At 41.8% G+C, this 14,886-nt stretch overlaps 2 protein-coding genes across 2 annotated transcripts in view; both read left to right on the forward strand.

The window, feature by feature from the left end:
• LOC119264674 (GTPase IMAP family member 7-like) overlaps positions 1-6,241 on the forward strand; it is a 31,063-nt gene extending 24,822 nt beyond the window's left edge. The window contains exon 2 of the mRNA XM_037543298.1: positions 5,370-6,241. Coding sequence (XP_037399195.1) covers positions 5,370-6,241 — 872 coding nt within the window. The remainder of the gene's footprint in view (positions 1-5,369) is intronic.
• An 859-nt stretch (positions 6,242-7,100) lies between these two features.
• On the forward strand, positions 7,101-8,963 carry LOC119264675 (GTPase IMAP family member 9-like). The gene is made up of 3 exons (XM_037543299.1): positions 7,101-7,144; positions 8,041-8,072; positions 8,377-8,963. The coding sequence occupies exons 1-3, from the start codon at positions 7,101-7,103 to the stop codon at positions 8,961-8,963; spliced, it is 663 nt and encodes a 220-aa protein (XP_037399196.1).
• The last annotated feature ends 5,923 nt before the right edge of the window (positions 8,964-14,886 follow it).

Raw genomic sequence — 14,886 nt, forward strand, 5'->3', positions numbered from 1 at the left:
GACAGAGAGAGACAGATAGAGACACAGAGAGAGAGACAGATAGAGAGACAGAGAGAGAGGGACAAAGACAGACAGAGAGAGAGACAGAGACAGAGGGAGAGAGAGAGAGAGAGAGAGAGAGCAAGGGAGGAAATGCCTGTGCGAGTGGCTGAAATCTCTGTAAAAAAAAAGAAAACCTGCTCCACTTTAAAACGATGATCATATTTCCTTAAAAATGTAAACTGTCTGTTTTAATATTAAAATTAAAAGTGCAAAGGACTTTAACAGTGGCACTACTGAAGAATCATCAATGTTTTTTTCTTCCTGTTACACTGGCTTCTTATTTTGTTTATTATGGTTTAGTTCATAACACCCAGTCCATGACGCTGAATCACTGCAGGTTGTGTTGATCTGTAAATTTTCATGCTAAATAAAAAAGTAACTGCACATTTTACAGGTGAATTAATAAAATTCTGGGTGATGATCTGCGGAACTATAGTGAGCCGAGTTGAGCCCCAGATCTTTACATGTCCAGCCAATGTATTTTTCCCATCTCTACCACTACAGAGTTTGTCCGCTTGTAAACTTCCACCAGGTGCATGATGGGAGGTAAACTCAAAACCCTAGTTGCAGTCGTGCAGTGACCTTGCCAGATTCTCAGTCTTTTTAAAATCATAGTCTGTGACTAAAAACCATGATACTGTCTTTCAATATGAGAGGGTGTCAGACTGTAGTCTTTCAAAAGTCTTTACAAATTCTTCTCAGAGTCTTCTAGTGTGTGGTAGGCATTACACAACGTGGCCTAGCTGTGCTTTGGAAGTTCAGACAAAGTTCATTCAAGGTCTTCAGCTTGTGGCGGTTTCTGCAGAGACCTGGTACTTTCCATTGAATGAAAGGTATTTACATGAATCAAAGTTATAAGTGCATTCCACACAAAATATGTGATCCTGTGCTATGCATTATCAAAGATGTTCTCTTTAAATGACCAAGTTTGATTATTAGAAATGTCCATTTTATTCCATCACTCCCAAAATGTACAACTGGCTGCCCAACTGGGTCAAACTACCTATGAATGTTGTGTTCATAATGCTATATAAATGCATCTATAATGTGTTATATATTATACAGCATATCTTTTAATGCCTGGCGTAAGCTTGTGTAATTGCATATAAGTAGTTGTAGTAACATGCAAAACACTTTATAAAGCAAGCACATAATGTTATAATGTCAGGTTTAATAATGCATTATAATGCCTATTTATAAAGATGTTGTAAACATGAACATAAAACCCAAAACAATGTTTTGGAACCTGACTTTCTGAATGTATATACAATGTTCCCTCGTTTATCGTTACATTCCAGGACCACCCGTGACAAATGAAAATCCGCTAGTAGGGACGCTATATTTATTTAAGTATTTATACACTTTTATATTATTTAGATATATAACATTCCTTTATTGTTAGAATTAATATTTTTAATATATTTTTTAATTTTTAATGTAAAAATTCATCAAAGTTCCGCAGAAAAGCCGCGAAGTAGCGAAAATCCGCGATACATTTTTCCCATTAATATTTTTTGAAAACCCGCAATGCACAGAGTTCGCGAAAGGTGAACCGCGAAGTGGCGAGGGAACACTGTATTCTAGCTTTATAAAATGTTCTGCATGTAATTATATCTCTTTGTTAAAACAGACTTCATATGCTTCTGTAATACAGTCTCTGTTGGGAACTTTGCTAAGTACCAACGACCACAGTTTCCTGTAACACAGCACTGAGTGAAAGGCAGTTAAACTGCTACAGGGCAAGACTGCGGTGTCATTTAAGATAAGGGTGCAGATGGAATAGCAAAGCAGGATTTGGTGTGACCTCTATTTGATTAGCACTCCTTTATTGGCCTGTACTTCACTTTGAAGACTGTCCTTTGAACTGAAAAAGCCACCATTAAAATGATCTTTCACTTAAAATAATGGTTTTAATTACTATAATTAATTACCAAAACTATCATTTCCAAATTAACACAAAATTTTAGATTAGCACAGAAGCTGCGAGGCTATTATTACTAACAAACTCAAACAAGCACAGGTCTTCATTACGGTCAGGACACAATGTGACTTTCTTTGAGCTACGCAATTAAACAAAACTTTAGTGTGTTGCTTAATGCTGCTGTCACCCGTATGAATATATGTTTAGAAATACACAGAGAATGTGGGGCCAAACCCTTATTAGAAAGCCAAGTATGACATTGGCAAGAGCCAGGGGTGGGTAGTAATGAAATACATGTAACCATGTTACATAATCATGATAAAAAAAAAAATTTAACTGTAATTACAGTAAAAAAAGATAGCAGTCAGATTACAGGTACTTTATAAAAACAGGGGTGGTTTCCTTCAGGATTCTAATAAAACCATACACATGCAAACAATGCCTACATTTGTCATTTTGATAGATTTGACAGAAATACACAAGGCCTTCTTTGGAAAATAAGTCATTTCATTCAGCATTGATGCTGCCTTCACAGCTCAGGCCCAGAGAAGGAGGCAGCATTTCTGGATCCTGTTTATATATGACTTCTTTGCATTTTAGAGTTTTAACTTGCATTTGTAGATGCAGACAGTGGATTTCAGGAATGTTTGAGACCATGATGTGATTTCCACTACATAATCATGTCTGTTTTTAATGCAGTGCCATCTGAGGGCCCAAAGATCACGGCCAGCATATACTGGTTTATGCCCCTGTCCCTTGCATGCAGAGATTTCTCTGGTTTGTTTGAATCTTTTAATGTTATTTTATACTGAAAATGATGAAAAGCAAAAGTTCTTTGCCATTTTACACTGAGAAACATTATTCTTGAATTGTTGCACTATTTGATTGTGCAGTCTTTCACAGAGTGATGAACCCCTCCTCATCTTTACTTCTGAAAGACTCCGCCTCTCTGAGATGCTCTTTTATACCTACTGAAGTTACTTACCTGTTGCCAATCAACTTTTTTTCTTTTTTCTTCTCTTTTTTTAGCATTACATAACTTTATCAGCCTTTTGTTGCCCCCTGCCAACTTTTTTGGAATGTGTTGTAGACATCAAATTCAAAATGTGATATATATATTTTTAATAAACATTAAAATTTCTCAGTTTCAACATTTGATTTGTTGTCTTTGTACTATTTTCAATTAAATATAGGATTTAAATCACCTGCACATCACTGCATTTTGTTTTTATTTACATTTTGCACAGCATCCCAACTTTTTGGGAATTGGGGTTATAATACATTTTGATGAGTAGGTGTCTCAAAAGAAGATGTTTTGGTAAGCAATGGATTTTTAACAAATTGCGCCAGAAGAGCAGTGTAGCTTTCAAATGAAATGCATTTGCATAGTTGTTGAACTCAATGAAGTGGATAATTCTCTGTTTTAGTCTCAGTGTACCGTTTATTTTTACTTTGGGAGTCATGGGCTGGAGGTTAGGGAACAGGCCCTGTGACCAGAAGATCACCTGAGCCAACAGGATATGGTTGAAGTGCCCTTAAACGAGGCACCTAACCCCTACCTGCTGCCCAAGGCTCTGCACAAGTGTGCTGACTGCCCCCTAGTGTGTGTGTGTGCGTTTACTAGTGTGTATGTGGTGATTCACTGTATAGATGGGTGAAATGTACCCATTGTGGGACTAATAAGGGTCACTTAAGCTTCTCAAGTCCCCACCTTATCTGTAGTTCTAGGTACCCAATTTTCAAATGGAAGTACAACCGTCAAATAAAGAGCAGACAATAAATCACCTAAAATATTTTATAAAACAAAATGTTAAAAAAAAGACTTTATGATAAAGTCTCATTTATTTATTTTGTCTTATTAAATTATACGTAAAGACAAGTAAGCCAAAAGTAGCAGATGGTTATCAGATTACATTACTGAAAATAGTAATTCTTTAGATTAGGTTACAATTACATTTCTATCAGGTAATCAGTAAGATGCAAGGAAGTACATTTTTAAGTAAAAATGAAGGTGGTAATATCAATTTTCACAGGAAAAACTTTGTATTTTTCCATAAAAAGAAATCTGAATTATAGGGTGTTAAGAGGGAATGGGAAATATTATAATTGTTCATGTATGTACTGAGTTAAGTTACTCACATGAAAAAGCTACAATACAGGTGTTAAAGAGATAGTTGGGTTCAGGTTGAACGTTGATAATGATGAATGCAAAATAAATCGATACACAAGGGACATCATTCTTGTTTATGGAAATACTTATGGAAAGGCATAACTGAAGTGCTTTTATATATCTTCTCATTCCATTTACAGAACATGAGAGACACTTTCAGAGTGCAAAGAACAGGAAAGGACAAATAAAACCATATTTGTAGCTACAAAATGTCACTAACTCCTTCAGGTAAGATCAGTCTTATTAAATTACTATATACAGTACTGTGGAATATCAGAATGGGAGACCCTTCGTTTATTTGGTTTCCAGTGAAAACGGCTGTTAAGGTCAAGTCATTTTTCAAGAGGTATTTCTGAGAAGATCAAACATAAGAAAATGCATTTGCATAAGGAAGTAGAAAGTCAATGGAAAATAAGTGGAAAAAAAACTAAACTAAACTCAAACTCAAAAATTATTTAAAACTACAGATGAAACTCCTAACAACCATACAAGACTTGGTAGACCACCAAACTGCCCCCATCGAATAAGCAGCACTGAAAGCTTTGATCTCTGAGAAGGAGGAGAACATCAAGCTGCTTCAGATCTGAAAACATCCACAGGTGTTTCTGTCCATCCTTCCACTGTGAGAAGACCACTCAGAGCTGTGGGTCTGAAAGGACGTGTAGCTGATCAAGAAGAACATCACTGAGAAAAGGAGACGGACGCATCAAACAAAGAAGCTGAACGATGGACTGACCGCCCCAGAGTCCAGACCTCAACACCTGTGAATGGGTTTGGGTTTACTTGGATTGTGAAAAGCAGAAAATGTTAAACCAACTTCTAAGACTGAACTTTGGAAGTGTGGAAAAATATCCCTGCAGATTTTAAAAACTGATAGCAAGTCTGTTTTAAATAATGGAAGCTATAGAAAAGGTATGGAGTGGGCACACTAAATATGGATAAATGTAACGTTATAAAGAGTTGTTCAGGCTTCTGTCTTATTTTATAAATATGTTTTTTTTTTCCTGACACAAAAAAGAATAATAATGTGTGCTTAATGATTGTTTTCACTGCAAATTAAATATGTGAGGGGTTTCCTCTACTGACCTTTGGTCAGTACTTTACAGTAAAAGTATGTTTTAATATAGACATAATATTGAGTTATTTGCAATAAGTTCTTGCTGCTTTTGGTTCATTTGAATATAAATGCTACATGTTGACATATTAATTATTTATTTATTTTTACTTCGTGTGCAGTGTCTAAGGATCTTAGGATGGTGCTACTGGGAAATGCTGGCATTATAAAAAGTGCAACAGGCAACGCAATATTAAGACAAGAAGCTTTCAGAGAGACTGAAACCACTGAGTGTGAGATACAGAGAGGAAGAGTGGAGGACAGAAACATCTCAGTCCTCGACACTCCAGCAATCAACACCACAACTCTCAGTACAGACCGGCTGAAGACTGAACTAGAGAGGTGTATCTCACTGTCTTCTCCTGGCCCTCATGTGTTCCTGCTGGTGGTCAGAGTGAGAAGATTCACAGAGGTTGAGAGGAACACTGTGAAGTGGATTCAGGAGAACTTTGGAGAAGAAGCTCTGAAGTTCACCATGGTGCTCTTCACTGGGAGAGAAGAAATGGCAAACAGACAGTGGATGAAATTTTCCCAGGATGCCAAGTTTCTTGAATTGATTACTAACTGTGGAGCTGGTTATCATGTGATGAACAGTAAGAAAGAGGTGAATCCTGCTCAGATCACTAAGCTCCTGGAGAAGATCGAGACCACGGTCCAACAGAACAGGGGTCAGTGTTACACCTATGACATGTACAAGGCTGTTCAGAGAAAGAGAGTCTTACAAGAAGAGGCACAAGAGAAAAAAGAGGAGGAAAGAAAGAATGAAGAACAAACGTGCAACAAGAAGACAGGAAGACAGGAGGACAAAATGAAGAGAGGAGAAGATGAGAGGAGACCAAACATGGAGGAGACAAAAAAAGAAGAGGACATGAAACAGACAACAGCAGACAAAATCCATACGGTAAAAACAGCCACCACAAAAGTTGATGGAGCTCAGAGCAAAGCAGATCATCCAGAAACTGGAGGAGGAACTGGAGATGATCCAGGTGAGTGAAGTGCTCTCATGGTGATGCATATAAACTGGTAGTTACAAATAAACAAGATATGATTAGCTTGCCTTCAGTCTTTCATTCTTGAGGTTCTTCAGATGAAGTAGTCAGGCAATAAAAAGCAGTCTGTTATGTATGTTCAGTTATGTTGCTCGGGGTACAGTAAACAGTGTTTCCAATCATAAGATTAAGAAAAGGTGCTTATAAATAGACAGTAGTAGAACATTGAGTAGCAAAAAAAGAAAACAAATACGTTTAAATATATATATATATATATATATATATATATATATATTTATATCAATGCAACATTGGAAATAACTGTTAATATGATCATTAATTCAGTTTTTTAAATTTTTAATCCTATAGGTGAAAAATGCTGCAGTGATTCCAGTTACTTACTAAAGTTCTTTTTTGAAAGATTTGAACTGGACTTTACTGGAGTATAATTGTGACTGTACACTTGTAGTTTTACTTCAAAACAAACAAAAAAAAAAACCTTTTTCCTCCTTGCATTTTCATTTAGACCGTCAAAGCATTCAGCCATGATACCATGAGTTGTATCTGTTCAATTTTGTGAGTGGCACAGTTCCATTACATTTACAGCATTTAGCAGACGCTCTTATCCAGAGCGACTTACAAGAATCTGTCTATCTAGAGAAAGTAGCTTTGTTAGTGACAAGTAGGTTAGAGAGAAAGCCGGTCAGAGCTCAGATACTGGACAAGGATAAGGAACAGAGTTAAACGCAGAGTAGTGCAGTACAATATGTTTCAGTAAACACTTAACTTCTGACAGCCTTTGTTCCACCACATGGGTGCCCAGACAGAGAAGAGTCTTGATTTTTGTCTTCTGCATCTTGAAGGATGGCAGGTCAAGCCAAACTGTACTTGAAGCTCAAAGGGCTCAAGTTTGGGTTATGACCATTGTCGTTAGCAGTTAGGGGATAGTCTGTTTTTGGCTCTGTAGGCATCAGGGTTTTAAATCTGATGCAGCTACAGGAAGCCAGTGAAGGGAGCGCAGCAGTGGGGTGACGTGGCTGAACTTGGGCAGATTGAAGTCGAGCCAGGCTGCCACATTCTGGATGAGTTGCAGAGGCTTGATGGCCTGCATGGGAAGACCAGCCAAGAGCGAGTTGCAGTGGTCAAGCCTTGAGCTGACAGACTGAACTTTCACCAGGATGGGCTCTCGAGTGGGAGAGAGTCGATTCCAATGAATGTTGTACAGGAGAAACCTGCATGACTGAGTCAGGTTCACGATCCGAGCTGAGAACGATAACTGGCCATCCAGAGTCACACCAAGACTTCTTGCCTCTTCAGACAGAACAATCAGAGAGTTCTCAAGTGAGATGATGAGGAGCTGTAGTTGCAGAGATGAATGGCAGCTCGGCACTGTCGATGAAGATGGGAATTAAGATACAACAGACTCACTAGTTTGTGTAATGCAGAGCGTGATCACTTATGACCAGCATTGAAGCTCTAAAATTAATTTTAGCCTCAAATGAAAATCTGCATAACTAAGCTTCTGTGATCAAGAGAGTGGCACACCCCCACGGCTGCCTCCACAGCATTGTAACCCCAGTATAAGAGCTTATAATTTGTATTTGTCAGCTCCAAGTAAAGTGAGGAATGTTTTATACCAAGGCACCTTCAATATTATGAGGATTCGCTGAAACACTGCAACAAAATAAAATCTAACTTTTTTTAGAGTTTAAAATAGCAGTGCCAGCCATAGTATTTAACACATTTTCTCAGTCCAGCAGCGACTCTGAAGAACTAATCGATCTGACAAGCCTTTTTTTTACAGTGTACCATGCCAGGCGATAACTGATCAGTACAGTGCAACAACAACAAACAAAAATAATTAATAATAATAATAATAAAGTTAATTGTTTACACTTACAACGAAACACATCCACACAGTTCCACAGATGGTACATACAACTTTTTTGCTTGCAAGGAAAAAAGTTAAAATGATCAGAAAGTGATACGTATGGGATGTGATAATGGATGAACACCTTAATAAAGGCTAGATTCTGTATATTTTGTATGTTTAGTGAATGAAGAGGACAAGTTTTCCGATGCTAAAAACCCTGTGACACTGGTTAAAAACATGTAAAACTTCTATTGTTTTGTTTTCCAGATGCTTCCTTAAGGATTGTGCTGCTGGGAAAGACTGGAGCAGGAAAGAGCTCAACAGGGAACACCATCCTGGGCAGAAAGGCCTTTCTGGCAGACATGTCACCTAAGCCTGTGACCATGAAGTGTGAGAGACATGAAGGAACAGTGGAGGGCAGAAAGATCTCAGTGATCAACACTCCAGGACTCTGTGATACATCACTGACTGGAGAAGCTCTGAAAGCTGAAATAGAGAGGTGTGTGGAGATGTCAGTTCCTGGTCCTCATGTGTTCTTGCTGGTGGTCAGACTGGATGTGAGATTCACTGAAGAGGAGAGGAACTCTGTGAAGTGGATTCAGGAGAACTTTGGAGAAGAAGCCTCAAAGCACACCATCATACTCTTTACTCATGCAGACCAGTTGGATTTTTCTGTAGATCAGTATGTGAGTCAAAGCGAGCAGTTAAAACATCTCGTCCAGAAATGTGAGGGCAGATACCATTCATTTAACAGCAGAGACATGCAGAACCGTGATCAGGTCTCAAAGCTGATTGAGAAAGTTGGGGAGTTATCCAGGAAATATTACACTAATGAGAAATACAAGAGGGCTTAGACGTTTGAGAATGGGAAACAGAAAACTGAAGAGGAGAAAAGAAGATTACAAGAGATATTAAATGAAAAAGTGAGCTATTTTATCACAGAAGCTGCATCAGGAATGGTCAGGAAAGTAGGGACAGGGCTAGCTGCTGTGGTAGGAGTAGGGATACTAATAACATTTCCAAAACAAAGCATTGTAGTGGCTGCTGCAGTATCTGTTATTTACTTATTATTCTTTGCAAGAACTACTCAGCTCAATAAAAACAAGAACTGACAAAGAGAGCCGGCAGCATTCCAGTTATATTTAATACAAGTTCATAGAAGTTTATATAAGATCTTGCTTATAGAGCTCCAGATAAACAAACTAACATAAGTGAATGGCAACAGGCTTAACCGTTAATGATAAGTCCAGACGACTACTGAAATAAAGCGTATTAAATATACACTCACCGGCCACTTTATTAGGTACAACCTGTTTAGTTGCTTGTTGACACAAATAGCTAATCAGCCAATCACACGGCCGCAACTCCGTGCATTTAGGCATGTAGAGGTGGTCAAGACAACTTGCTGAAGTGCCGACCGAGCATCAGAACGGGGAAGAAAGGGGATTTAAGGGGCTTTGAACGTGGCGTTGTTGTTGGTGCCAGACGGGCTGGTCTGAGTATTTCAGAAACTGCTGATCTGCTGGGATTTTCACACACAACCATCTCTAGGGTTTACAGAGAACGGTCCGAAAAAGAGGAAATATCCAGTGAGCGGTCAGTTGTGTGGACGAAAATGCCTTGTTGATGTGAGAGGTCAGAGGAGAATGGGCAGACTGGTTCCAGATGATAGAAAGGCAACAGAACCTCAAATAACCAACCAAAATCTCTGAGGAACGTTTCCAACACCTTGTTGAAAGTCTGCCACAAAGAATTAAGGCAGTTCTGAAGGCAAAAAGGGGTCCGACCTTTTACTATTGTACCTAATAAAGTGGCCGGTGAGTGTATATTGTGATAAACTGTACTGTTTTGAATTAGTTTTAAAACATGGCAAGCGTTCAAAAATTTTATAGCCATTTTTTGTAAAAAAAAAAAAACAAACAAAAAAAAAACTTCAAACATCTTTCAACATATTTGTCCGCAGAAGAAAGAAGCCTTTCTTTTCATAAGGCAGCATAAATAAATAAGTAAATAAAATCAGATCAATTGTATTCTTAATTAGCTTTCCATGCTTGCGATGTCAATACATATACACCCAGACTTGGGTGGATCTTTCAGATTGAGCTTTGGCTTTATTTGATTTATTCTCAAAACTAAATTTTGTTTGTAGGTTCATTTGAAGTGATTTGCTGTGACGCTTGTTGTTGTAATATAGAGATAATATCATTGGCATTACAAGTAAAGTGAAATAAAATGCTTTGCTATTAATGTTCTTCGGCTCTCCTTAGTGGTGATTCATTATGAGTGCTTATTAGAGGTTCTGAGCTGGCGGTGAATGATTTCACGCTTGGCCGCAAACCACTCCAATGAGCACTGGAGGCATCCATGTGATGGAGCCAAAAGGACATCATCCACAAATAGCAGAGATGCCGTGCTCCGGCCTCCACGCATAACGCCCTCCTGAAATCAGTTATACCTTGACACCATGTCCATGAATATCACAAACAGGTGTGGAGACGAGGCACAACTTTGGGGGAACCCAAAACTCACACTGAATGAGCTTAGTGCCGAATATATGGCCATTACTCTCACTATGGGAGTGCAGAGACCGACTGGTGTGGAGTAGTGGCCCTGGCACCCCACACTCATGGAGGACCTTCCACAGAATATTTTGGGGAAGTTGGTTGTAAGCCTTCCCCAAGTCCACAAAACACATGTAGACTGGATTGGCAAACTCCCATGTCCCCTCACCAGTCTGCATGTGGGTGAAAATGAGTAGGAATGTATTAATAAGTGTAAATCAGTAGATTCATTAACAGATAAGTAATAGTTAGTTCTTCTTTATATGAGTAAATACACACATTCCTTCATTAAACATATAAAATATCACGAGTTATTACACAGGAAATGCATAAATAATCTGACATCTATATAAAATTAATAATCTAATAACAAAGTATACCCAGTTAACCTGGAGCCTATCCCAGCGATCAATGGGCAGAAGGCAGAAACCACTCTGGACAGGTCGCCAGTCAATCACAGGGCAGACACACAGACATATATAGTCATACCTAGGGGGCACTTAAGCCTGTCCAGTTGGCCTGGCTTCGTGTTTTTGCGCTGTGAGATGCAGACATGGGGTGAACATGACATGCGAACTCTGATCACCCAACTAGGGAACCAAACTCAGGCCTTTGTTGCTATGAGGTGCCCCCTGCTGCCCCCTGCTGCCCACTGCGCCAAATGACTTGCATATAATGTAAATGTAAGAATACGTGTTTGTAAAGAAGCTTTACATTATGTGGACTTTTTTTAAACCTTCAAAAGTTTCTTCATTCTTACTTTTTTAAAGATAATCTTTTTGACCCTCAGACAATATAACTAAGAATATTCCAAACTACCTGGAAGAGAGCAGCGGCGAATTCCCTTAAACAAACAAACAAACAAAAGACAGACACACCCAGAGAGCCATGTTACTTCTTGATTTGAACTGGAAACCGAAGTTGGAAGTAGATGTGTGTGGCAAAGGTCCAACCCCGATATTAACAGACGTGTGTCAGGACTGCCCCAGGGAATCCTTGTTAGAGCAGAATTCCAGAGAAAAAGTTGTTCAGTGTGGTTTAATGAGTCAGACTTGTTCACAGGCATAGTGATAGAAACCAGACTTCTAAAAAGTTCACTCTACAGCTTCTATTATATTCCGGTTTTATTATATTATAATTCCTATTATATGTTATACGTTATACACACACACACACACACACACACACACATATATATATATATATATATATATATATATATATATATATATATATATATATATATACCTCTCCATGGATCACCACCTTATCGTGGTGGAGAGGTTTGTGTGCTTGAAGGACCCTAGGAGCTATGTTGTCTGGAGCAAAAGCTCCTGGTAGGGTCTCCCATGGCAAACTGGTCCTAGGTGACAGGCCAGACAAAGTGTGATCCATAACCACCCCTATGAGGACAACAAAGCAGGACTCGTGTACCCTGCCCGGATCAGGGTTACCGGGGCCCCACCCTGGAGCCAGGCCTGGGGGAGGGGCTCGCCAGTGAGCGTCTGGTGGCCGGGCATTCACTCATGGTGCCCGGCCGGGCCCAGCCCGAAGGAGCTACATGAGTCCCCCCTCCCATCGACCCACCACCGATGGGAGGGGCAGTAGTAGGGGTGTGGTGCATTGTGGATCGGGCAGTGTCCGAAGGCGTGGGCCTTGGCGTTCTGATCCTCGGTTGCTGAAACTGGCTTTTGGAACTTGGAACGTTACCTCACTGGCGGGGAAGGAGCCTGAGTTGGTGCGCGAGGTCGAGAGATACCGGCTAGATATAGTCGGGCTCACCTCAACACACAGCTTGGGCTCTGGGTCCAATCTCCTTGAGAGGGGCTGGACTTTTTTCTTTTCTGGAGTTGCCCATGGTGAGAGGCGGCGGGCAGGTGTGGGCTTTCTCATAGCCCCTCGACTCGGCGGCTGTATGTTGGGGTTTTCCCCGGTGGACGAGAGGGTAGCTTCCCTACGCCTTCGGGTTGGGGAACGGGTCCTGACTGTTGTCTGTGCTTATGCACCGAACAGCAGTTCAGAATACCCAGCCTTCATAGAGTCCTTGGAAGGGGTGCTTGAAAGTGCTCCTCCTGGAGACTCGATTGTCCTACTGGGGGACTTCAACGCTCACGTGGGCAATGACAGTAAGACCTGGAGGGGTGTGATTGGGAGGAATGGCCTCTCTGATCTGAACCCGAGTGGTGTTCAGTTTTTGGACTTCTGTGCAAACCACAGTTTGTCCATAACGAACACCATGTTTGAACACAAGGATGTCCATAAGTGCACATGGCACCAGGACACCCTAGGCCGCAGTTCAATGATTGACTTTGTAGTCATGTCAGCGGACTTGCGGCCATGTGTACTGGACACTCGGGTAAAGAGAGGAGCTGAGCTGTCAACTGATCACCACCTGGTGGTGAGTTGGATCAGGTGGTGGGGGAAGATGCCAGTCAGACCAGGCAAACCCAAACGTATAGTGAGGGTTTGCTGGGAACGTCTGGCAGAAGAACCTGTCAGATTGATCTTCAACTCACACCTCCGTCAGAACTTTGACCAGATATCGGGGGAGGTGGGGGACATTGACTCAGAATGGGCCATGTTCCGCTCCTCCATTGTTGAAGCGGCTGACTGTAGCTGTGGTCGCAAGGTAGTTGGTGCCTGTCGGGGCGGTAATCCTCGAACCCGGTGGTGGACACCCCAGGTGAGAGATGCCATCAAGCTGAAGAAGGAGTCCTACCGGACATGGTTGGCCTGTAGGACACCAGAGGCAGCTGGCAGGTATCGACAGGCCAAGCGATCTGCGGCTTCAGTCGTTGCCAAGGCAAAAACCCGGGTGTGGGAAGAGTTCGGTGAGGCCTTGGAAAGTGACTTTAAGTCGGCTCCGAAAAGATTCTGGCAAACCGTCAGGCGACTCAGAAGGGGAAAGCAGTGTGCCACTAGCACTGTATATAGTGGAGATGGTGTGCTGCTGACTTCGACTGAAGACGTCATTGGGCGGTGGAAGGAATACTTTGAGGACCTTCTCAATCCCACCGACACGTTCTCCAGGAGGAGAGCAGAGTCTGGGGACACGGGAATAGGCTTGTCCATTACTGAGGCCGAAGTCGCTAAGGTAGTTAAAAAGCTCCATGGCGGCAGGGCTGCAGGGGTGGATGAGATCCGTCCCGAGTTCCTCAAGGCTCTGGATGTTGTGGGGCTGTCTTGGCTGACACGCCTTTTCAACATTGCGTGGACATCGGGGGTGGTGCCACTTGATTGGCAGACTGGGGTGGTGGTGCCTCTTTTTAAAAAGGGGGACCGGAGGGTGTGTTCCAACTACAGGGGAATCACACTCCTCAGCCTCCCTGGTAAGGTCTATGCAAGGGTACTGGAGAAGAGAGTCCGGCTTATAGTCGAACCTCAGATCCAGGAGGAGCAGTGCGGGTTCCGCCCTGGTCGTGGAACACTGGACCAACTCTTTACCCTCTCCAGGATTCTCGAGGGTTCATGGGAGTTTGCCCAACCAGTCCACATGTGCTTTGTGGATTTGGAGAAGGCATTCGACTGTGTTCCCCGGGGTATTCTGTGGGAGGTGCTTCGGGAGTACGGGGTACATGGCTCTTTGCTACGAGCCATTCAGGCCCGGTACAAACAAAGCAGGAGCTTGGTTCGCATGGCCGGCAGTAAGTCAGACTTTTTCCCAGTGCGAGTTGGACTCCGTCAGGGCTGCACTTTGTCACCGATTCTATTCATAATTTTTATGGATAGAATTTCTAGGCGCAGTCAGGGGATGGAGGGTGTCCGGTTTGGTGACCTCAAGGTCACATCGCTGCTGTTCGCAGATGATGTGGTCCTATTGGGGACATCAGGCCGTGAACTTCAGCTTTCACTGGATCGGTTTGCAGCCGAGTGTGAAGCGGCCGGGATGAGGATCAGTACCTCCAAATCCGAGGCCATGGTTCTCACGCGGGAAAGGGTGGAGAGCCCTCTCTGGGTCGGGTATGAGCTCTTGCCTCAAGTGGAGGAGTTTAAGTATCTCGTGGTCTTGTTCACGAGTGATGGTACAAGGGAGCGGGAGATTGACAGGCGGATTGGTGCTGGGTCAGCAGTGATGCGGGCTCTTTACCAGTCTGTTGTGGTAAAGAAAGAGCTGAGCCATAAGGCAAGGCTCTCGATTTACTGGTCGATCTATGTTCCCACCCTCACTTATGGTCATGAGCTTTGGGTAATGACCGAAAGAACGAGATCGCGAATA

This window comes from Pygocentrus nattereri, chromosome 12, assembly GCF_015220715.1.
Source record: "Pygocentrus nattereri isolate fPygNat1 chromosome 12, fPygNat1.pri, whole genome shotgun sequence".
Classification (NCBI taxonomy): Eukaryota; Metazoa; Chordata; class Actinopteri; order Characiformes; family Serrasalmidae; genus Pygocentrus; species Pygocentrus nattereri.